Source organism: Cibotium barometz, chromosome 52, assembly GCF_041138505.1.
Source record: "Cibotium barometz isolate CiBa-2024 chromosome 52, ASM4113850v1, whole genome shotgun sequence".
Taxonomy (NCBI): domain Eukaryota; kingdom Viridiplantae; phylum Streptophyta; class Polypodiopsida; order Cyatheales; family Cibotiaceae; genus Cibotium; species Cibotium barometz.
In genome coordinates, this window is record NC_141097.1 from 12445565 (window position 1) to 12469921 (window position 24357).

The 24357-nt window shown below is 45.3% G+C and overlaps 1 protein-coding gene across 5 annotated transcripts in view; it reads left to right on the forward strand.

Moving 5' to 3' along the window:
* LOC147608816 (inorganic pyrophosphatase TTM1-like) overlaps window positions 1–24357 on the forward strand; it is a 43982-nt gene that overhangs the window by 7289 nt on the left and 12336 nt on the right. For all 5 annotated transcript variants that reach the window (XM_086788738.1, XM_086788740.1, XM_086788742.1 and 2 more), the window contains 2 exons: window positions 5568–5682; window positions 5814–6009. In XM_086788738.1, the coding sequence (XP_086644864.1) occupies window positions 5568–5682; window positions 5814–6009 (311 nt within the window). The remainder of the gene's footprint in view (window positions 1–5567; window positions 5683–5813; window positions 6010–24357) is intronic.

Below are 24357 nucleotides of genomic sequence, written 5' to 3' on the forward strand. Positions count from 1 at the left end.
CTTGCTAGAGTTCTGTTCGACGGAGGACAGTACGGTGGACCTCTTCACGAAGTCGCTCTCAGGATTTGCTCAGGCGGCACCCCAGCTCCCAGTGGTTGGTTACACATCCAGGAGCTGAGAGGGGGTGTTAGAAGTCATCTCTTGTCCAGATTTATACACCAGGGCCTTTGTTGTGGGTGTGCCCGCCCTTATGAGGTGTTTTCCCATTTTTCCCCACTCTCCGCATTTTTCCCCTATTTTTTCCCATTTTTCTGAGGCTTGGGAGGGCTGCCAGGTGATGCCAGGAGCACTTTGAAGCTGGCCGACTGGATCTACATCAGTCGTGGGCTGTCAGAGTGCTGGCCGACTTGTTCTGACTAGGCGGAGGCATCTGTAGCTGGCCGACTGCTATTTTCAGCAGTCGTGGACATTTTTCTCAGTCGTGGGCTTTCCTGATGCTGGCCGACTGCCCTCTAGGGGAGTATATATAGGTCCTTAGCCCCCATACCTCATTTGTATCATTCCTCGGGATCTTCTTGTGTATATAGAGCAGAGTTACACGCCTACATCTGTCTCTCTCTTGTGCTGTTTTTCTGCCTGCGTTTTTGCTCTTGTGTTCCCAGATTTGGTCATCATCTCCGCTGCATATTCTGACACGTGGGGCTTCTATTTTGCAGAGAGTTGAGTATTCTGGCCTCCTCGGGCAATGCTTCATTTGTTGTCAGATGGGACATGTTGCTAGAGCTTGTCCCCGCCGTCAGTCAAGGAGAGCAAACCCCCCCCCCCCCCCCCCCCCCCCCCCCGCCACCCCTCCTCCGGTGGCCCATTCCCAGCTTAGCTCCTCATTCGGGGGAAGGGGGGGATTCCGGCCCCTAGGATTTAGCGCACTAGGTCCTGACCCCGGAGGATCCTAAAGTGGCAGGCCGCCGGTTCTAGGTGTAACCACCGAAAGACTTCGAGAGCAGAGTGGCGCTGTTTGGCGCGCTAGTCTGGTAGGCCGCAAGAGGATACGGTTTTGTTAGAGAACCGTTATGAGCACTTATCACAACACCCCTCCGGGCCCTCCCCAATGGTGATGGCACCGTCCAAGTCCCACTGGAGAACTCGGCGCCGCTTGTCCCTTCTTTCAAGAGACTGTTACCTCGCTGTGATCCCCCTTCAGGTTCCCTCAGACCCATCGTAGTCCTTGGACCCGGACTCGTAGCCCCCTCCCCCTCCCCCTCCCCCTCCTCGTGGCAAGTGAACCCTTCTTCCTCTGTGCGCCCCCTCCCCCCCCCGCCTCCCCCGCCTCCCCCGACTTCATCTCCGGCTCCTTCCATCCCTCCCTCCTTGGCTTCATTGGACCCTTTCTCCACTCCCTGCCTCCCTCGACTTCATGGGACCCCCCCCCCCCCCCCCCCCCCCGGCGGCTTCATCGGACCCCCCCTCCCCCTTGCCAAAGCATACCTGCCGCCTGTTGGCCTACCTGACTCGGAGAGGAGGTACCAGGCTTGTTCGGTTTGCCCCTTGATCCACTGTTTCAAAGCCTGTAAACGATGACAATCGTTGCCTCCCCGGTGTGTGCTCTTGCTCCAGAGTTGCCAAGCTCTCCTCAACACACACACACACACACACACACACACACACACACACACACCCCACCCCCCCCACCCCCCTCCTCCTCTCGGGAGGGCAGGATTCGAACCCACATGGCGAGGCTTCGTCCCAACATGGGTAGTGATTACTCTCCATCCAAACCCATGCCCAAGACTCCTTGAGTGGAGGGCAGTTCCAACAGTTTCGCCTCCCAGCGCTCTTAGTTATGCGGATTGTCCCATGGAACATTCAAGCTTTGGGAGGACTGCAATGTTTACAGAGGTGTGGGATCCTCAGAGAGGAGCTTCATAGAGTCGTAGTTGGCGGACCCATTGGCATTCTCTTGCTCTAGGAGCATCATCTATCCGAAGGGCAAGAGTCACCTTTCGGTCTCATGCTTTTGGCCCCTCTAGGACCGAGGGTGGGTTATGCGTTTCTGTCAGCGAGCAATTCTTATTCGCAACGATCGATTCAAGCACCATTATCACTGGGAGAGCTGAGTGGGTGATTATCATGATTGGAGAGGACATAGTGGGCTTCCTGAACCTCTATGCACTAAACACCGCAACAGGTAGAGCCACTTTCTTGAGAACGGTTTGTCACAGTCCCTCATGCACTCCTATTTTTGGTGCATGGAGAGTGATTTCAACATGTTATAGATGGCGGAGGACAGACCGGAGAGTGATTTCAACATGTTATAGATGGCGAAGGATAGACCGGAGGTGGCATGGTCATAGTTTTAGGCACGGAGTACTTTGCCTGGAAGGAGTTGATTCTAGCTTTGAGGGGACAGGACCCTTGGCATCTACCGGAGTTCGGGCACAACTTGTTATAAGTCATCTCTTGTCTTTATCAGACACCAGGGCCTCTGTTGTGGGTGTGCCCGCCCTGTATAGGTGTTTTTATCATTTTTCCTCACTCCCCGCATTTTTTTCCCATTTTTTTCCATTTTTTTCCATTTTTACCATGATGTGGGTGGCTGCCACTCTGGAGCCTCTAATGCTGGCCGACTGCACTCGTGTACCAGGAGCTGGCCGACTAGATGTGCCCAGTCGTGAGGGCCACTAGTGCTGGCCGACTGCATGATGGGGCCATATAAATAGGCCCCATTGCCCCACATTGTACTCATTCAGTTATTTCTCGGGATCTGGTATATAGAGAAGAGTTATACGCCTATCTCTCTCCTTCTCTTGTGCTGTCTATTTTCTGCACTCTACTTACTCTTGTGGTCTCAAGTTTGGTTATCATTTCCGCTGCGTATTTTGACATGGTATCAGAGCCCTAGGCTCTTGATAGATCTTGGGAGTTTTCTGAGCAAGAGGGGGATAGTTACGTTGCTGATTGGTGGACTGTTTGGACTGTTCGGGAAGAGAAGTTGCAAGAGGAAGGCGGGCTAAAGTACTGGACAGCCACTTGCAGGTTTAGAGTTTTTTTTTCCCACCCGGTCTTCCATGCCCGGACCAAGCACATAGAGATACACTATCACTTTGTACGTGAGAAGATCTTGGCTGGTGACATCTTGCTACTTTATTGTTCGACGGAGGACAATGCGGCGGACCTCTTCACGAAGTCTCTACCTCAGGCTACGCTGAGGCGGCACTCCAGCTCCCTTGGGTTGATTTCATAGCCAGGAGCTGAGAGGGGGGGTGTTAGAAGTCATCTCTTGTCTTTATCAGACACTAGGGCCTCTGTTGTGGGTGTGCCCGCCCTGTATAGGTGTTTTATCATTTTTCCTCACTCTCCGTATTTTCTCCCCATTTTCTCCATGATGTGGGTGGCTGCCACAGGCTGGTAGGAGCCTCTGATGCTGGCCGACTGCACTCTTGTGTACCAGGAGCTGGCCGGCTTGATCAGGAGGGGTCGTGGTATTTTTCTCTGCTGGCCGACTGGATGTGCCTAGTCGTGAGGGCCACTAGTGCTGGCCGACTGCATGATGGGGCCGTATAAATAGGTCCCATTGCTCACATTGTACTCATTCAGTTATTTCTCGGGATCTTGTGTATAGAGAAGAGTTATACGCCTCTCTCTCTCTCCTTCTCTTGTGCTGTCTATTTTCTGCACTCTACTTGCTCTTGTGGTCTCAAGTTTGGTTATCATTTCCGCTGCGTATTTTGACACAACTGTGGGACTCTGCGTTTCTCACGATCCACCAAGAGGAGTACATGCCCCAACCTTTCCATATTAGACCGGTTTTATGTGGATGAGTGGGCTTGTGGACGAGGTGGCATGGTTGGTATTCTGGCGGGCACTACTTTTTCCGATCATGCACTCGTCATTCCCAAGGAGGGTGGTGACAAATTGGAGACTCGGCAGTGGGGGCCCATCACCCTCCTAGGCAATGCCTACAAAATCTTAGCCAAAGCCATCATCGGAGGGCGACTGCAGCCTTTCCTCGGTCCAAGTAACGTAGGAGAGAGAGGAAGAGACAAACTAATCAAGGAGCGGGTTTCGTCCAGGAGTGGAGCATTCTGGACAACATCTTCACTTTTTTGGAGAGTATGGGCCCCGCTCGGTCACTCGGAGATTGGCTTATTTTCAGACAGCTGTCCCCAGAGGCCCAGGAGAGGAGCCTTAGTGGGAAATGGGGTAGGTACAGACGTAGCCTTGACGCTGACTCTTCCACCCTCCCGGAGTGGCTGGCCCTGATCCCGGACCCTCCCCACCCGCAGTGGTTGGGAGTGTTCACTAGGCATGAGATACCTGTGGCCATCCATGGTGCTGATGCAAGCTCCGCCTTACTCACGTGTACCGGACCACATGGTAGACTTGAGAGAGCATTGCCCCCTTTGGAGGATTTGAGTGGATGCACCTTGCAGAGGGTGAGGGTGATTGGTCTCCATGAGCATGAGTGGCAGTTAGCAAGGTGGCTAAAGATAGATTCTCGCGGTTATGGATTTGGGAGGGTTGCCCTCATGCAACTCCAATGGGACCCAGGGGAGTGCAATGATCCCTATGACAGTGAGGAGGCTCCCGCCACCCCTTTCTTTACTTACACTGCATGGCTAGGGCACAGGATTAAGATGCCCAAGATCGAGGGCACTCCAACACTAGCAGGGCATTGGCAATCTCAAGGTCTCCCTTCTGGAAGAGGCTGTGGGACAGTTTTTGGCCACGAAAGATTACTCTCTTTTTGTGGCAGTTGGCACATCAGAGCCTGGCAGTTGGCAGTTGACACGTGGCTGGCATTGAAGGTAGGCCAGCAGTCTCTGTTCGAGGTGTGGTCATCTCCAGGAATTCCAACGTCATTACCTTTGGGATTGCCCGAGGGCTCAGCAGGTTTGGCAGCGGATTCTCTATGTTTTCACTATGGACTGGGCCCCCTCCCGCACAGTTCCTTGGGCCACTGAGGCTGAGGCCACCATGGCATACGAGGAGGGTGGTGGACTTGCCCTGTAGGTCTCTCATCTCCGTATTTCTGCAGTACTGGTTCCAGCTCCCTCCACTGATCATTGGACTCCCGGTTCCAGCCAGAGATGGGAGATTTGCAGCAGTATTGCTGCATGGCACAATTGGAGTTTTTTTAACATCAATCTATTCAAAAAGGCTTGGGGCCTAATTGCAGACGTCTCGTGAGATCCATGCATGGGGGGTGTAGCCATGATTACAACATCAGATGGCCATAGAACAGTTGGCTATAACAAAGTCCCTATCATGATTACGACCATAACATGGGACCCAGGTTCATGGAAATTCTGGCTTGAGAGTTTCTAAATAAAATAGGCTCAAGTGTAACTTGGATTATCAAAGTTTTTGCATGGGTAGGAAATCAGTTGGCCTCCACATTATATGCGTTTTCATTGTTGTATTGTAGTGATCGGATGATTGTGCATGCATGTCGGCTTGTCTTGCTCAATGGACAACTTGGCAATGTGTTTTTTCTGGACACTCTTTTGGCACTTTATTTAGTTCATTTTGACAGAAATCTCATGCTTCTGCAAAAGGACTATGCTGAAGAACTGCGAAAATGGTGGGGCACTAAAAAAACTTGTGTGAATTCATGTGTCTTGCTGCAGATCCGAGACTGACAGACTACGATCTTCTGCTTGAAAACATAAATGGGCTGAAAGCTGGAAAGGATGTAGAAGTACCTATATATGATTTCAAGCTCAGCTGTCGAGTGGGTCACAGGTTGTAACTTTGCTGAATGGAATATGGGATATCTTGCAATTTGTATGGCTTTGCATTCATACGCATGTTCTAAGTTTTGAGATTATTATGGGGATTTAACATCTAGCAACATCTCATTGTATTACATGCAGACTTATGAAAGTTCCATCTTCAAGAATTGTGGTGATTGAAGGAATATATGCTCTCAGTGAGAAGCTCCGACCTCTTCTGGATCTGCGTGTGGCTGTCAGAGGAGGTGTGCATTTTGATCTTGTGAAAAGAGTTCTTCGTGACATCAATCGGGCTGGTCAAGACCCTGAAGAGATTATTCATCAAATATCAGAAACCGTGCGTGCTGCTTTTTTAGTTATTGATTTTTTAATTTGTGTTATTGTTTTTAAATGCCAGTCTTCAGAGAGGGCTTGCAAGTGCATGCTGGTTTTTTATTTATTGATTTTTTAAATTTGTGTTATCGTTCTTAATTGCCAGTCTTCAGAGGGGGCTTACAAGTACTGTTAAAAGGACAATCTTGTCTGATGTTGGTAAGTATGTGCTGTGTATGGAATTTTCTATGCTTTTCTGAATGTACAGATTACTGATACCAGTATAATAATAAGACGGACTGTAAAGCATGTCTGGGCTCCCCAAGAAGGCCCTCAAGAAGTATGTGCCTTGTATGGAATTTCCTATGTTTTTCTGAATGTACAGGTTACTGATAACAGTATAATAATAAGATAGACTGTAAAGTATGTCTGGGCTCCCCAAGAAGGCGCTCAAGAAGTAGCATAAAGATGGTAAACAATGTTTATGCTGCCAAGCATGTGTGCAAGTACCTTGGTGTCTTTTATTGGTTAACCCCCCTGTTTTTGTTATGTTGAAAGCGGGAATGATGAGATGAACTACAAAGCAAGCATAGCTTAAGCCTATGCCTTGTTGTTTGGGATTTTTTCATATTCATGCAGAGGTTGTGGATTACTTTTTTTTTTCCAGTGACCCCAAGCTTTTAAAGTTGAGAAGCTGTAACTTGCAATCGTCTATACACGTGCATTGTTGGGGTGTTTTATGCAGTAAGATTAGGATAGAAGTGACAAGGCAAGGCACTGTACTGTGACACTGTCTTAACATATTGCCGCTATTGGATAGAAGTGACCAGGTAAGGCACTATACTGTCTTAACATATTGCCGCTATTGGATAGAAGTGACCAGGTAAGGCACTATACTGCTCTACCTGCAGGCACGAGCTTGGGTTCTGGCTTGCACTAGTTGTAAGGTCCTTATTACAAACAGAGGTTAGTCTTGATTTGGACACTCGACTACAAGCCACTGGTTATGAAGGCTAGGATGTCAGCAGATGTCAGGGCAGGTGGGATAGAAAAATAAACATGTAGAAGCACATGTGGTTTACTGGTTGGATAGCACAAGAGAGGCTGGACAACATGTGGACATACCTAGCAGTGGCCAGACAGGTTAGTTTTGCATGTTGGAGAGGTTCGTAGCAGGTGGGATGTCTGTAAGGGTCTATATGGGGTCCAAAAGACAGAACCTGGCAGGGTGGTCGTGTTTATATGTCTAGTAGATATGAGATTACCCTATGTGAAGTAGGGAATCTAGAGGGCAGGTCAATGGACAAAACCTAGAACCATTTGCAATTTATTGACCAGTTGAGTGTTGCTTCTCCCTAGAGAAAAGTCCAGCAACAGTTTGAGTTTGTAACTTTGTTGGCAGCCCTCTCATTCTCTATATCCTTGGAGCTTCCTGATGGTCGGAGGACTTGCATACAGAGCATAGTAGGCTTCACTTGGGAGAAGATACAATGTGAGTTTTCTTGAAGTTGAAGGAACAAGCCAATGCGGAAATAAATGAGCGTTCTCTATGATACCTTTAGACTATCGCTACTTGTAAATTGGTTGTGGTCAATGCCAAAACAATTTGGCAGTACATAAGTTGTGGCATTGTTACAAGATCCAAACCTGGTATTGCTAAGCACGCAGCTTTGCTTGCCAACAATACAGAAATAGCCAGCACTTGCAAAGTCATTATTTGAAGCAGCTCTATCATCTGGAGACAAGTCCTTCCGTTGAAGATACTTTTCTCCTTGTTTCTCATGTGATTTGTGTTGATTGAAGGTGTAACTCGCGGCGGCGGTGCCTGGGGGACTAGGGCCTTTGACACACTTGTTGATACCATCAATGCATATTAAAACATTTAAACATGGCCATAGCCTTAACACATATCCATCATCACTTTGCATAAAATATAAAGCTGGACAAAACATCCACAAATGCTGAAAATGGATCTTGCACATGTGACACCACATAGAGGCCGGAATGGGCCGACCCCCCCCTTGGAGTATTTTATTACCCAAGGAGAATAATATCATGTACAAGCTTTGAGGGCCTTACTCTCCCCACGGGAGATGCCGGATTATCCATATACAAATGCCATAACACAGCCCAACACAAGGCAACTGAGCCGGAACATAGGCTGTAGGAATGCCGAGCCAACAATATAATCCATATACCTCCGTGTGGGTACTGATTCTTCCCCAAAAACCACGGTTCTTCATGCAATAGAGCTTCAGTATTTCTTCGCGATGGAAGCCTCCAAAACAGTCCCCAACAGCCGGTATTCTTCATGGGCAGCCTTCAAGAGAGAGAGAAAGAGAGTAGCCATCATTAGAGAAACCTTCAACGGTGGTAGAGGCTAGTGTGCAGCAAGAGAGCCTCTATTAATGAAGAGAGAGGGCTCCAATTTATAGATTTGGGCCTCCCATGAGCTAAAATGGCAAGAGAAGGCTACAATGACAAGTGGAGAGCCACACAATAGCTGAAGTGACAAGTGTGAGGCCACTTGTCTCACTTTGATACATTTTTAAGCAAGTGTCAGGCCACTTGTCTCACTTTGATCCACTTTCTTGCCACATGTCCCAATCTAAGAGATGGATTCTCCCATAATCTTTAGCTCTAAAAATATCCCAACTAGTAGACATTCTGTCATAGGCACTTTGCCAACTCTTGGTATCTGCTCAATTCCAGATGTAATGACGCGAACAGAATTTCCATTGGAGTCAGGCCAAAAATAGCAACTCTCCTAAATTTTAGGAGAGTGGTTCTTTGTATTCTAAGATAATCTCCCATTCCCAAAGCTTGTACTTTCCAAATATTTAAACATCTTGGAGTCCACCAGACCCCTTTCAGACTGGGAAATGTCCAGGCTGGTGACATCCTCCCCAGCTTCTTAAAAGTTGTCCGCAACTTTAAGCTTCAAGCCATATATTCAAGATATAATCATGTCCCATCGATTGGGCGAGACGCGACAGTCTCAAAAATCCAATCTAACTGAAGAATCCATGTCCCAAAGAAATGGGTGAGACTAAATAAGTCTCCATAATACCAATATCAAAATCATGTCCCAAGATAAATGGGCGAGATAAAAACAGTCCCATAAGTCCAGATATCATAATCATGTCCCAAGTAAATGGGCGAGACAAATCAGTCCCATAAGTCGAGATATCATAATCCATGTCCCAAGTAAATGGGCGAGACAAAATAGTCCCATAAGTCCAGATATCATAATCCATGTCCCAAGTAAATGGGCGAGACAAAACAGTCCCATAAGTCCAGATATCATAATCCATGTCCCAAGTAAATGGGCGAGATAAAATAAGTCTCCTGCCAACAAGACATCGGTCCACATGACCCTTGGCATAGACATAAGTTCTGTCATGTCCACTTTACCACTTGCACTCCGTGTTGGTACTCTGACCACACACCTTGGATGAGAGGTGGGTTTACAAGAGACACACAATGAGCCGGAACGGCCGACCCCTCCCTTGAGTAAATTGTATTACTATTGGAGAAATTCAATACATAGCTTCACGGGCATCCATTGCCAAATCCTCCATGCCAATGCATATGAAATTCAGCATTTAGAAAACAATGGTATGTCGATGTAGATCACCAAGGAGCTGCCTTGACGCCCGGCCCGACTTCAGTGTCCATATTCTCTACCATTGGCTCTATGTTCTACCAAGCAAGGTAGCAACATCTTGAAGAGCACGTAGGAAAAGATAAATACTACACAGGGCGGCTAAACAAGGAGTCCTGAAAACAATCACTCGCAGGCATAGATAACCTGGTGTTCCATAAGCATTTCGGCCACCAATAGTTTGTAGGCATTTCGGCCACCAACTCACACTACCCTCTCAAGTGCCCATGTTCCCTTCCATCTGCTCTCTATTGTTCCACCCTCACATGGTAGAAACAATCTTCAAGAGAGCACGTAGGACAAGAGAACACTACACAGGGTATGTTGTGCTTGTCACTACCCTTTGAAGTGCCCATGTTCGCTTCCATCTGCTCTCTATTGTTCCATCCACACATGGTAGAAACAATCTTCAAGAGAGCACGTAGGACAAGAGAACACTACACAAGGTAAGTGAACCATGAGTTCCATAAGTCCAATGCATCCCAAATAAAGGGAGCCAAAAAGAATAATCCATCCCGGTAAAAGGGAGCCATAAACATAATCCATAAACTTGAGGATGGATCCAAATTCCTAGAAAAGAAGTCCAAGAATCCATACACCTGTATACCATAATCCTTGTATACCATAACTCTTACCACATACTCCGTGCTAACCACACACCTTGGAGTAGAGGTGGACTTTATCCATAAAAGCATCATATCCATGAGATATCCAAAGATTTCTTCTCTATAAACTCGGACAGATTCGTCCATAGAAATTGCTTGTGAAGCCCAATATCTATATAAATCTCGTCCAAGAAAGAAATCTCCATAGATATAATCCATCCCAATAAAGAGAGCCATGAAAAGAATTCATCCCATTAAAGGGAGCCATGAAAAGAATTCATCCCATTAAAGGGAGCCATAAACAATGTTTCCCTGAAACCATCTCAAGGCAAACAACAACACCTTTCTCCTTGCATAGCTATACAAGGGTTAGTGAACATCAAAAACACTTCATAGTAAATAGCCAAAGCACCAACTTTGCAAACTCAAAGTATACTTAGCTTTTCTTTGCCAGGTTGGTCATGAAGCCAAAAGAAATATCTCGTCACCATATCCTTAAGATATCCTGAGATATATCTCCATATAGCTTGCCTGGAAGCTTGATAATATAATCCACAATATCCATATGGAAAGAGTGCTAAACGTGTGCACATAAAGCCAACTTCACACTTCCACGATAAAATTCTGTGAATTCATAAATCCTTAGATCAACAAGCTGTCTACTGCTCATGCTCTTGCTTCATAAGCTATGAAGCGGCTGGCCATGCTTTACAGCAATGATGGTAAGTGTGGTCCCCACTTGAGATCTTTTCTCTTCCTACTTTGATCCATTTTCTAACAAGTGTCAGGCCACTTGTCTCACTTTGATCCACTTTCTTGCCACATGTCCCAATCTAAGAGATGGATTCTCCCATAATCTTCAGCTCTAAAAATATCCCAACTAGTAGACATTCTGTCATAGGCACTTTGCCAACTCTTGGTATCTGCTCAATTCCAGATGTAATGACGCGAACAGAATTTCCATCGGAGTCAGGCCAAAAATAGCAATTCTCCTAAATTTTAGGAGTGTGGTCCTTTGTATTCTAGGATAATCCCCCATTCCCAAAGCTTGTACTTTGCAAATATTTAAACATCTTGGAGTCCACCAGACCCCTTTCAGACTTGGAAATGTCCAGGCTGGTGACAGAAGGGGGTGCTTGTGGCTCCTAAATGTAGGCATAGATGCTTTCTTTGGTCAATATTCTCTTGCACGTCACGTTTCCTCTTTCTCGCCAACCTTTCCTCTTTTCCTAACTACACTACTGGATGACAGCAGGTCAATAATGAACGTAAGTACATGATATTGTGGATTAAATAATATGACCTCTAGATTGCAGATTGTTTATTAATCTTGCATTGATTGCTTCCTTGTTTCTTGCTACTTTTTGCTTTTGGCAGCGCCTCTGAACCACTAGCCAATGGGTATGACAAATGGTGCTGGTAAACCATCCCAGCCCTCCAACATGTTATCTTACATACAAAGATATTACACAATAATGTAATGAGGAGTAACCACCTCAAGCATCATCTTCAATCTGATACATGTCAGGCGAGGAATAAGAAAAGTACGTTCAAGAAGAGGACTTTACTTCCGCGTGATGAAGCTGTTTTGACTTAGGACTTTATAAGTGTCATGGGTTCTGTTTTGTTAACGGGTAGGGCAAAGTGCTTAGCGGGATCAGATGATCTATGTATTGCCAAATCATTTCTGCATAGAACCAATTAATTGGCTAGTTACAATAGTATAAAAGCTACTGCATAGACCTCAAACGCTCATCAGTGAGTCATGTCTTACGCGAACAGCTACTTTCTTCGGCTTGGGTAGAACTCACTTTGTGTTGTATAGAGATGGTTTTGTTCAAGGCTGTGAAACCTGCACAAAACTGGTCAAAACTAGCTCAAAATTGATTAATATAGCTTGGGAAACCATGATAGCATTGGACCATGAATTCAGATGAAGAGATGAGGCTTCAACGACTGATAATAATTTCACAATCTAGAAAATAATGAGGTAACGATGGACTACTTCCCCCCTTCAGGATTGTACAGTAGGAGCTTCATGAGGGTGAAAATAATACGCACAGTTTCTCCATTAGCAAGCCTCTTTAAATAGGTTGGAAGTACAAAGTCAAATACATCATTGATGATGTCATTCAGCCTTCCTCAATCTCCTCCATGGATATAGGAGACATATCTCCACTTGTGTTAATCGTAGATGCTAGTTTCTTTACATTATTTCACTCTCCATAATGACCTTACAAACTTGACCTCTACTAATCTTTATGGTTATCAAATTGCCATTCTAACACTCCTCAATTTGATGACCTTCTTCCCTGGCAAGATAGTGCTGGCATGGCTTGATTCCAAGAGTATCAATCCTATGCTGTCACATGAGCTACATGGCTTGACCCCTCCTAGGCCTCTATCTATGCCCCAAATGCCCACTTATCCCCAGTCTAGCATGAGGATTTACAACTGAGATAAGAGTTAACTTGGCTTAGAATTCAAAAAAAAGACTAGTAGAGCAAATCAAGCTCTAGAAGGCTCAATTAGCTTCAACAAAGCTTGCCTCCTCTTGAGAGGCTGGTTCTTTAGCAGCATTCTCTTCATCTTCATCAGCTACAAGACATGCTTTAAACTTTTGTTTTATGAAACAGTCCTTCTCAAAGTGGCCAGGTTTGCCACATAAATTACACTTCAGCTTTGACTTCGAGTTGAGGTAGGACTCATTTGCTAGAGAATTTGCGGGTGGAGGCTTTGGTGTAGGTCTTGTTGACATTGTAGGCTCCTTCTTCAAAACCGTGGTTCTCTTGCTTCTTCTTGTATCTTCATTTTTAATTCGAAGAATTTGATCTTCAACTCTATCTTAGAGTGCTTACCCTTGGCTCCAAATATTTTTTTGAGTGTGTTCCATGCATCAACAACATCCTTAGCATCAGCTATATGATGTATATAGCTGTCACTGAGTCCTAAGGCTATAATAGCTATAGCTTTTTCATCCTTTAGTATCCATGCTCTCTCTCCCTCTCTAGTGGAAGGTTTCTTTTCTTTACCATGCAATTGACCACAAGCCCTTTTTCATTAAGGTGAATTTTATCTTAATCCGTGCCGTTGAATATATCAGTTTGAAGTGTGGCCATGATGATGAAGGGTGGTCTTACCGCTTGGCTTTGAAGCACAAGAGCAATGTCGAAAAACCCTTTACAAAGAAAATGAAAATGCAAAGATTAAATCAAGGCTTAAAAGCCCCCATCCCCATACAAAAGCATGTTGTATGATAAAAACTCCGAGAAACTCATGGCCTTAGTAGCATCATAATAAAAAGGTTTAGAATTTTGCTTCTTAACCTTTTTCTTAATTATCTGCTTCACATTAGTTGATTCACAAGAGTTTGGCATTATGAAGATTGTTGCGCCCCTTTTACGGTAAGTGAGCAAGCATATGGTGATTTTAAGGTACCAAACATCATTCTTATCAAAAGCATGCGAACCAGCCCTTAATGATTAAGGTGTAAAGCTTTAAAGTTGGATTTTTAAAGTCACCTTATCTCCTTTTAACATGGCAGCCACTGGAGTGAGGTTGTGTGGAAGCCAGTGGAGATGGCATGCAGGCAGCGCAAAGGAGAGCCCAAAGCTGGTCGCCCAAAGAACTGCAGTGCTGAAGGCGACAACAACGTGGCTGGTGATGTGGCACTCAAGGAGGAGCGTGACTCGGTGCTGCAGGCGCAGGCTGGAGTTGAACACTGTTGATGACGACATCGACCAGCAAATAAAGGCTTTAATAAGGCTTATAGAGCTTTTAATGGGCCTAAGGCTGAAAGGTGTAATAAAGTAGACGCGCTAGCGTTATGCGGCGCACAGAGAAGGCAAGATGCGCAGGCATATCAGGTCGGCGTGTAGATGTGCATGCAGAAATTTCAGCAGTGGGCAGTGTCGCCCGGCTGTGGGGCTGCGCAAGCAAAGGGGCGCAAGTAGAGCGACTGAAGAGAGCAAGTGGCAGATCAGCACCAGCAGGTAGAGGTAAAGAGGAGCTAAGGCATTCTCTGGATCTGATACCAATTAATGAAGATTGGGGTTAGGCACAGACATGCTATGGGGGATCGTACAGTAGGAGCTTCATGAGTGTGACAATAATATGCACAGTTTCTTCGTTAGCAAGCTCTTTAAATAAGCTATGGGGGATTGTACAGTAGGAGCTTCATGAGTGTGACAATAATATGCACAGTTTCTCCATTAGCAAGCTCTTTAAATAGGCTGGAAGTACAAAGTCAAATACATCATTGATTATGTCATTCAGCCTTCCTCAATCTCCTTCATGAATATAGTAGGAGGCATCTCTTCTTATCCCCACTTGTGTTAATTGTAGACATAGTTGCAAGCATTCGTTGCATTCATGCATTTGCATTCGAGTTTACCAAGTTTGCTAAAGAATGCTTCAAACCTTGGGGAGATGCATTCGATTGTTATGTATGCATAAAATCATAAAACTTATGCCCAAATTGCTAATTTGCTTAAAGGTGATTTTTTTAATTGATACTAGATGGCCAATCCAAAAGAAAACCACATTTGTACAGTGTAGTCTAACATGTCAAATTTGGGGCTTTTCCGGGAGAATTTCAAATTTCAAGAATATCAACAGACACTATGTGAAAGTTGCAGGTGCGGGCTATAGTTGTGGGGTACAACACACACCTTCAAGCTTCTTCACAATGTTGAAAGTTGAATGGCAATTCTACTCTCTGCACAACAGTTTACTTGAGCGTGATTCCCAACATTCAGCAACGTTTTAATTTCATACACTTTGATTAGCCACGCTACGCAATGTTTAGTCAAGTTTGCAAGGTGTTGCAAACGTGAGAATGTGTAAGCCCAATGAAGCGTGCAGTGACAGATTCAAACACGTGTCCAAGAGATATAAATAGAAAGAGAGAAGGGGGAGAGAGAGAGAGATAGGGTATAGGGGTTTCACACAGTACACCACTTTGAGTAGGGAATAGGCCCCGCCTCCTTTTTAGAAATTTATTTCAGGAACAATCCACGGGTTCTTCCAAACCAGGACCAATAAAACAAATGAATACAATATCAAACAAGAGTGCCAATGTCGAGGTCGGGGTTGAGGCACAAGATCTCTGATGCCGAGCTCACCATGAGGATGACCCACAAGTGTCTTGCACCAGGCTAGTACCAATATCCAATACTTGAATCAAGTTTGATGCTCTCGGATACCCACAAGCGTCTCTACACGAAAACCGGACAAAGAGAATCCCAAAACGCACCCTCTACACAAAAACCGGACAAAGAGAATCCCAAAAGGCACCCACCAAGATGGTGGCGGACGGCGACGGAGCTTCGAAAGCGGCGGCACCCTGAGGTGGTATACATAGTGCTAGTGGAGGAGCTGGCGGCGATTTTGTTGATGGCGGCGCAAGCGGTGATGGAGGTTCTGCACAAGGGCAGCAGGCGGTGCTTGCTGCTAGCTGAGCTGCACTGTTGGTGGGCGGTGCACAGCTGAGAGAAAAGAGAGGCAATAATGGGTGCTGATAGGCGGCGGCGGTGGCGCAAATAGGCAAACATGTGGCGGCGGTGGAGGCACTGTCGGAATGGCTCTGGGCGGCTTAGACGCCGGTGCAGGTTGTGGCGACGCTGGTGGAGGTGGTGGCGTTGTTGGCGACGATAGTTTTGCAATGGCCGAGGAGGGCGCTATAGGGCAACGGCTGGTGGAACAGCAGTGGAGGAGGGTGGCGCTAGATGATGATAAATCTCCAAGGTGGCTCTTCTTCAAAATCTCCACAAGTACTATATATTTCCAAGAGGGTGCAAGCTTCTTATATACTCGATGGGGGTGCCTGCTTTTTTTTCATGCTTTGCTTTTGCTTTATCTTCTTGCTTTTGCTTTCTCTCTTTTAATATTATTAATAATAGCCAAAGTTCTTGATTTGTTCTTTTACAACTTTAGGGCGTTGCTTTTTGGCCTTGGAGCTGCTTTTTGGAAAAGTGTCTCTTAGCTTTTTGATCCAATTCGATGTCCTCTTTCCAATGGTGCCCTTAACTTTTGCTCAACATAGTTTGACTTTTTTCTTTCCTGCTTTTGACCAAGACTTGGTGCTTTGTCCAATGTCAACTTTAGGAACCCTGTTCCCATGTATCCTTCAACTGGTCCATGTGTCCGGCCATGAGTTCCATCACATGAAAAGAGCTTGGAGGACCAAATAGTTACATTCCCTCCCTCTTATATCACAGTTGTCCTCAACTGTGATGTACAGGATTGTCTTGTCTAGAGCATGTCTAAATAACCATTATAAGCAGGATAATGATCAATTCCAATCCAATACACACACACACACACACACACACACACACAATGAAGAGGGCTAGAGATTTAAATCTTTCTCGATGAAAAAAAAAAGTCGCAAAAAAAAGTTACAATACAATCCTAGAGATTCTCATCTAAGACTTTCATAAGCCACAACATGGCCCTCATGGTACAAGACTGCTCCAATGCATTCTTCTTTTGACAAACTTCTTGGCAGGATGTCAATGTGATGATCTTTTGGTCTCTTTAGCTTCTTGCTCTGGCAGCTTGGGACAATTTGTAGCCAAGTGTCCCTTCTTTCCACATTGGAAACACTTTCCTTCTTTGGCATATTCCTCGAGTTTCTTGAGGGACAATCTTCTTCAAAAGAGTGGGGGTTTGTCCCCACTCCCATCCTTCTTCTCTTGAGACTCGGCTCTTGATGTGGATAGGTCTTTAAACTTCTTCCTTTGAGATGGATCCCGATGGTCGTTCTTTGTCTTGCCGTCCATCCAAGGCATGTACAAGGCCTCGGCTTGCAAAGCTTTGTCTTGAGCTTCTTCCAATGTTTTTGGTCCCGCCATGTAAACTGCTTGCATAAGCTTAGGTTGCAATCCATTGATAAACTTACGCATTTCCATTAGTGATGGAATGGGGTATAAGAAGTAAACTTCAAAGAAACTCTGAAAAGTTGTTCTCACCAACTTTTTGCTTTACCTCATCCCATTCCTTCTGCACATCAGCTTCAAAGTTTGTGGGTAGATACTTCTTGTTGAACAAGGTCTTGAAGTTGAAGACAATGGAGGGTTAGGGTTAGGGTTTACACAGGTTCAAGCAAGCGTGGAAACCAAGAGAAGAGTGAACATGACTTTAGTATGCTTCAATGATCAAAAAGTGAAGTACAATAGCCACATGATAGTGACCCTAAAAGATAAGTGTTCACATGTCCGGCCATAAATGTGCCGGGTGGACCAAAACACTTATAAACTGCATATAAGTGAAACTGAACTAAACTGGGGGAAAAAACCTCCACTAACTGAAGTAAAAAGTGCCCCAGTAACCTACTGATGATCACTAGCACTCCTCTGGGTGCATACACAGCATAAAACCCAACAAACCCCCCTGGAGTGATATGTGATCATTGTACATCATCCACCAAAAGGAAACAAATTCAAAGCATTGCGGAATGCTTCAAATTTCGGACGTGGTAATGCCTTGGTGAAGATGTCTGCCACATTCTGATCTGTAGGACAGTAGATCAGACTGATATCTCCTGCCTGGAGTCTCTCCCGAACAAAATGATAGTGAATCTCAATGTGTTTCGTGCGAGCATGAAACACAGGATTCCTGGCCACAGCAATGGCACTCTGACTATCAGTATAGATAGGTGTAGGCTCCTCCACTGAAATATCCATATCAGTCATAAGACGACGCAGCCAAACACACTCAACAGTAGTAGTGTAGGCTGCTCTGTACTCTGCCTCACAAGAGGAAGTGGCCTCTGATGGACCGTTCACAAATCCCTGAGTGAGTAGAAAAGCATCTATTTTTGCATACCAAGGTCGTGGAGCTTGTTTCAAACCATACAAGGCCTTTTTCAGCCTGCATACTTTCCCCTCATGACCATGTTCTGCAAATCCCATGGGCTGAAATACATAAACTTCCTCCTCGAGGTCCCCATGTAGGAATGCAGTCTTTATGTCCAACTGGTGAACAACCCAACCACGATGTGCAGCCAATGCAATGACACACCTAAGTGTCGACATACGGGATGTAGGAGCAAATGTCTCCTCATAATCAATGCCCTTCTTCTGTGCATAGCCCTTTGCAACTAGACGGGCTTTGTACCTGTCAATGGATCCATCTGCATGTCTTTTCAACTTATAGACCCATTTAGTACCAATTGCTTTCTTGCCTTTGGGCAGATCAACCAAATCCCATGTTTGATTCTTTTTAATAGAATCAATCTCATCCTGCATGGCTTTGTTCCAATGCACATTATCTCGTGCATCCACAAATGAATCAGGCTCATCATCATCCTGTAAACTGGCTGCCATAACCAGATTCAAATCCATGATGTGTGTATGCTCATTGGTCCTTGTTTCCCTACGAGTACGACCAGCAAGAGGACCCTCTAAGTGGCTGTCCTGTAATGTCCTCAAATACCATCTAGGTATATGTCTGACCTGTGGTGCTTGCTGTCCCATATTTGGTTCAGCTTCTGGCTCATTTGGCTGCTGAATTTCTGCACCACCTACATCATTTGCTGGCTGTCCTGTACCCTCATGAGTTGGATCACCAACTGTGGAATGAAACTCCATGGGTAGTAGACCTTCAAACACATCATTTTCAGCCTGATTTGCCTCATAACCAGCCATGGATATTTCTGATTTTTCATCAAAAATCACATCCCGACTGATGAATATCTTCCTGGATAGTGGGTCATATAACCTGTAGCCCTTGCTCTCACGGCTATACCCAACAAAAATGCATTTTGTGGCTTTATCATCTAGCTTCCTCCTCAACTCTTTGGGTATGTGTGCATATGCAAGACACCCAAAGATACGAAAATGCGATACAGAAGGCTTGCGGCCATGCCAAGCCTCAAAAGGAGTAATAGAAACCAATGCCTTTGTGGGACATCGATTCAAAATATGACAAGCACACATTACTGCTTCCACCCAAAAGATATGTGGTAGTCTTTTTGCCTTTAGCATACATCTGGCCATCTCCATGAGTGACCGATTTTTCCTTTCTGCAACCCCATTCTGCTGTGGAGTGTAAGGAGTAGTATACTAATGTTTTATACCTCTACTCCCAAGAAAAGAATTCAACATATGTGACATATATTCCCCCCCTCGGTCAGAACGGAGAGTCTTCACCTTGCATCCTGACTCTGTCTCAGCAAGTGCTACAAAGGCCAAAAATGCATCATATACCTGTGATTTCTGTGTCAAAGGATAGACCCAGCATATACGAGAGAAGTCATCAATAAATGTTGCAAAATAGAAGCAACCACCTAATGACTTCGTCTGCATGGGACCACAAAGATCACTGTGTATAAGTTGCAACTTTGCAGTTGCTCTTAGAGCCTGATCACGTGGGAAGGAAAACCTGTGCATTTTTCCCAAAATACATCCTTCACAAATGTGATCTGGAGGCTTCTCCATGAGAGGTAGATCTGTAAACATATTATGTCGCTGCATAAGCATAAGACTACCAAAATTTACATGCCCCATGCGAGCATGCCATAACTCGGCATCAAGCATAGCTGGAGTAAGAGTGAATGCATGATAAGCAGACTGATCCACTGGCTGAAATGCATCCAACTGATAAAGTCCATGACATAATGTACCAGTAAGCATCAAGGTCAAGGCATTAGCTTTGTCTCTGACCATGCATTTATCATCATCAAAGTGGACCTGCATACCACAATGTGCTAAAGAAGAAATGGACAACAAATTCTTCTTTATCCCTGGTACATATAAGGCATCTGTAAGGCGGAGAATGGAGCCATCAATGGCTGTGAGCTGAATCTCCCCAATGCCACGGACTGGATATGAAGCATTGTTGGCACACTGAACAGTTTTGCCAACAGGGGCAGGGCCAACATGACTCAACAAATCCCTGCGAGATGTGATATGCTTTGAGGCACCACTATCAAAATACCAAGTACATGCATGCTCTGTCAAACTGAGTGCTTGTGAAGACCATGAGGCATCATAGCTGCATGTATAAAAACAGTAATCCCTGTCCTCAACAAAAGAAGCAGTCTCTGGAGGAGCTTTAGAAGCATCATTAACAGACATCCCAGCTTCCTTTGCCTTCTCTTTGGCAATCCTCTTCCTACATTCCGTGATGTAGTGACCTGGCTTCTTACAGTAATGACATTTGCCCTTCTTCTTGGGCTGTCCATCACTTTTCTTGGTATCTTGTGAAGAACCACCATCACCTGAATTTTGATTTGCACTCTTTGGCTGAGATTTTCCTTTCCCCTTTTGACCTGTAGTAAATGCTTGTTCAGCATTTGTGTTCATATTCATATTCTTCCTCATTTGCTCCTCTTGTAATAAGAGAGCAACAAGTTCCTGATACTTGAGGGGTTCAATAGCATTCCTCATGCTGAGGTTCAAAGAGGTATGAAAAGCCAAGTAAGATCTTGGCAAAGAGTGCAAGATGGTGGACACAACCTGTGTCTCAGGAATAATCTCATCCACATTGATGAGTTGCTCTCTCAAATCCTGCAGCTTGTTTAAGTGGCTAGACATATCATCTCCTTCATTCATTTTCTGATTTTCCAGCTCTCTTTTCAAAAATGAGATCCTAGCCTCATTACGAGCAGCATACATCTGCTCCAAAGTCACCCATGCATTCTGTGAAGAGCCAGCTGAACGAATATGAGGTATAATGGACCTTTGTACTGACAATGCAATGAGTGACAAAGCTTGTGCATCCCTGGCATCCCATGTCTTTTGAGCATTTGTTCTTTGAACAGGCAATGGCTGTCCTGGAGCCTGTACCTGTTGTCCTCGTCCACGAGCACCCCCTTGGGGAGGAGTCTCTGGAGCCAATGGACCTGGACGTGGTTCATCACCGCTAACAAAATCCCAAAGACCTTTTGCCACAAGCACATTTTTCAGCATAAAACTCCACAAGGAGTAGTTCGTGCCATCCAATTTGTCTTCCTTAGACAAATATGTGAATACATCACTTTGCTGTTGATTTGCCATTATGCTTTACGCACAATGTTGTACCTGTTTACCAAAAAACCCAATAGCAGAAACCCTGATAATAACTGTACTCCACTGAATACAGTTCACCCAAATCTGCCTGCACTCTCAATCCTCTGAATGTGCAGCTCAATGCACCAATGACTGAGTAGAGCAGCAAATGGCGTACACAATGCCAAAATGCCCCAAAAATGCCCAAATTTGCTGCACCCAAACTGTGCAAAAAACCTGTATAGTTCTTTGCTAGAAAATCTGCCTGTTGTGCCTTTTTATTTTCACAGAGAAAATAAAAATGCCCAAAAACTGAATTTTAATGCTTACCACTGAATGACTGGTTAGCTTGTGGTATTCCTGCAGGTACAGTTGACTGTACTAGTAGGTACAGTTTACTGATTCTGGTAGTTGCAGGTCACAGCAGGTACAGTCGTATCACAGCAAGTAGAGTCACCAGGTATGCAGCACTGAATGCTGCACGATTCTCTGCGCAGGTGATGGTTGGCGCTGACTGTACGGGCGCCTGTTGCAGCAGAGTCGACTGAGTACTCTAAAGCGACCAGCGTTGACAAGAGCTGGTGTTGATACTGACAGGCGCAGTCATTCGAAGCAGGTACTGTAGGCGGCGCTTGACTGTTGCAGTACCCGACTGAAGGCGACCAAGTACAGTAGGCGGCGCTTGACTGTACGGGCTGGTACAAGAACTGAAGGGGATGCAGGCGGTGCAGACTGGGTGTACGGGCAGCTAGCGCACACGTGTAGCTGAAGGCTGCGTAGGTTTGATGTACGGATGCTGTACGGGCAGATGCAGCAAAAGCTTGGCAGTGTACGGGCAGGGCAATGCAGAGCTTCAATGCTCTGATACCAATTGAAGACAATGGAGGGTTAGGGTTAGGGTTTACACAGGTTCAAGCAAGCGTGGAAACCAAGAGAAGAGTGAACACGACTTTAGTATGCTTCAATGATCAAAAAGTGAAGTACAATAGCCACATGATAGTGACCCTAAAAGATAAGTGTTCACATGTCCGGCCATAAATGTGCCGGGTGGACCAAAACACTTATAAACTGCATATAAGTGAAACTGAACTAAACTGGGGGAAAAAACCTCCACTAACTGAAGTAAAAAGTGCCCCAGTAACCTACTGATGATCACTAGCACTCCTCTGGGTGCATACACAGCATAAAACCCAACAGAAGTCTCTTTGGCTCGGTTCCTTCTTGTACTACTTTTAGCCACCAATTGAAGGCGGCGTTCTTCAAATGCATACGAACCATGTGAAGCTTTGACTTTTCGGAGTAGTCGTCACCTCCAAAAGCAGCATCAAATTGCTTGACAAAGGATAAAGCTTTCTGAGTGTCCCGCTTTCCATAAAAAGCATCAAACTTGATGCTCTTCTCTCCCGGCTTGAAGTCCATCTTACCGGTTGATGTAGGCTCCTTTGCCTTACCTGTCCTGAAGAAGCTGCATCTGAGAAAGCAAGCTTGGGAATAGCCTCCTTGTTTCCTCCATGAGAAATAGACAGGGTAGCTCTAGATCCTTTTGCAATGGTGACTCCTTTGGCCCGAAGATAGGCTTTAGCAGTGTCAACTCCTTCGGCTTCGGTGGCTCGATTCTTGATGAAATATTTAAACATTCGAGCCCTTATTTGGTCCTGTTCCTTCTTGGCTCTCTAAGCTAGGAATTCGTCATCTTGGAGAAACTGTCTAAACGGCTGAAAATCTCAGTATTCTGCTGATGTCATGGTTGCTGTCTCATGAGAAATAGATTGTCCGCCTTGGTTCCCATCTTGAAGTCTTGTATTGGCCTCATCATTGTTCCCTTCATTAGGCCATTGATATCCTTGTACTAGGGTTATTTCTCTTACTGGTACGAACCTATTCGTACCATATGGTTCGTACGGTACAGTTCCGTACGATATTGTATGGTACGAGTCTCCCCCCCCCCCCCCCCCCCCCCCTTCACCATTTGGCCACCCGAATGGTTCACTCTTGCTTTCACACTATGTGCATATTGGATTGGTGTCCATGGCTTATGGAATATGCCTATGCATGTGATTGACACGTGTCATGCTGTATAGTTGGATATGATATTCCGCTGGGACTTGACGTTATCATGCCCGGAATATCTGGAGGACTTGGCTTTCCGTTGGGACTTGTGCCTTTGTGTACATGCCCGGAAACGCCTGGAGGATTGGCTTTCCACTGGGTCTGGTATCGCATATACTTGCCTGGAAACGCCTGATGTTATATGGTTTCATGAACGGAAATTGCTCATGCCAATGCTGCATTGCATAGCATCTTTATGTGCTTGCCTGCAAATGAAATTGCATGGTGTTTTCATGCCTGCATGACCTATGTGTAGTTTTGGGCTAGGGGACGCCCGCCCGTGAACCGTGCGTGTGAACAGGTGGTAAGTATTGCCCAATCCAGGCTCAAATAGCCCTTAGGACTTAGCCAATATTTATAAGTGAGTGCATTCCCACTTCATTAAAGTTTGGGCGTCCAAAAGTCACTTATAAATTATGACCGCTTCCAAGTTCACACTCACTGAAGTCCCGAGGCGGACAAGACTCAATGTCCAGGACCTGATCCTCCCTTTTTACTCATAAATGGGCATCTTCCCATGTCCCCTCACCTGATTGGACCCCAATTCACTTACTTATTAAGAGAAAATTCGTGTTTTCTCTTCATGAGGATTTTTGGAGGCTGAAAACTCTGTTTTTCCACCATTTTTCTCCATTTCCAAGCTCTCCATAGCCATACTCAACTTGCTAGGGTGTTTTCCAAGCTTCCAAGTGTGTTTCCAAGTGCTAATCACTCTCCTACTCACTCCCAATGACTGAAATTCAGCAAAACAGCTCTCATTTTTGCTGTAATTTCTGGTCTTTTTACTGAAAACCCTAATTTCAGCCTTCCTTTCTCAAGTTGAACCATAGGGGAAGCTTTCCCAGGGTTCCCTTCATCCTCTTGAAGACTTTTGTTGCGAAGGATTGCGGCAAATGGAAGATATCAACACTTCTAAAGCTTCCAACGCGAAGGCTTCCGCTTGCAACAACTTCTATGAAGACTGGTAAGCTAATTGGACAATGTGTTGTCATTACTTATTTAGT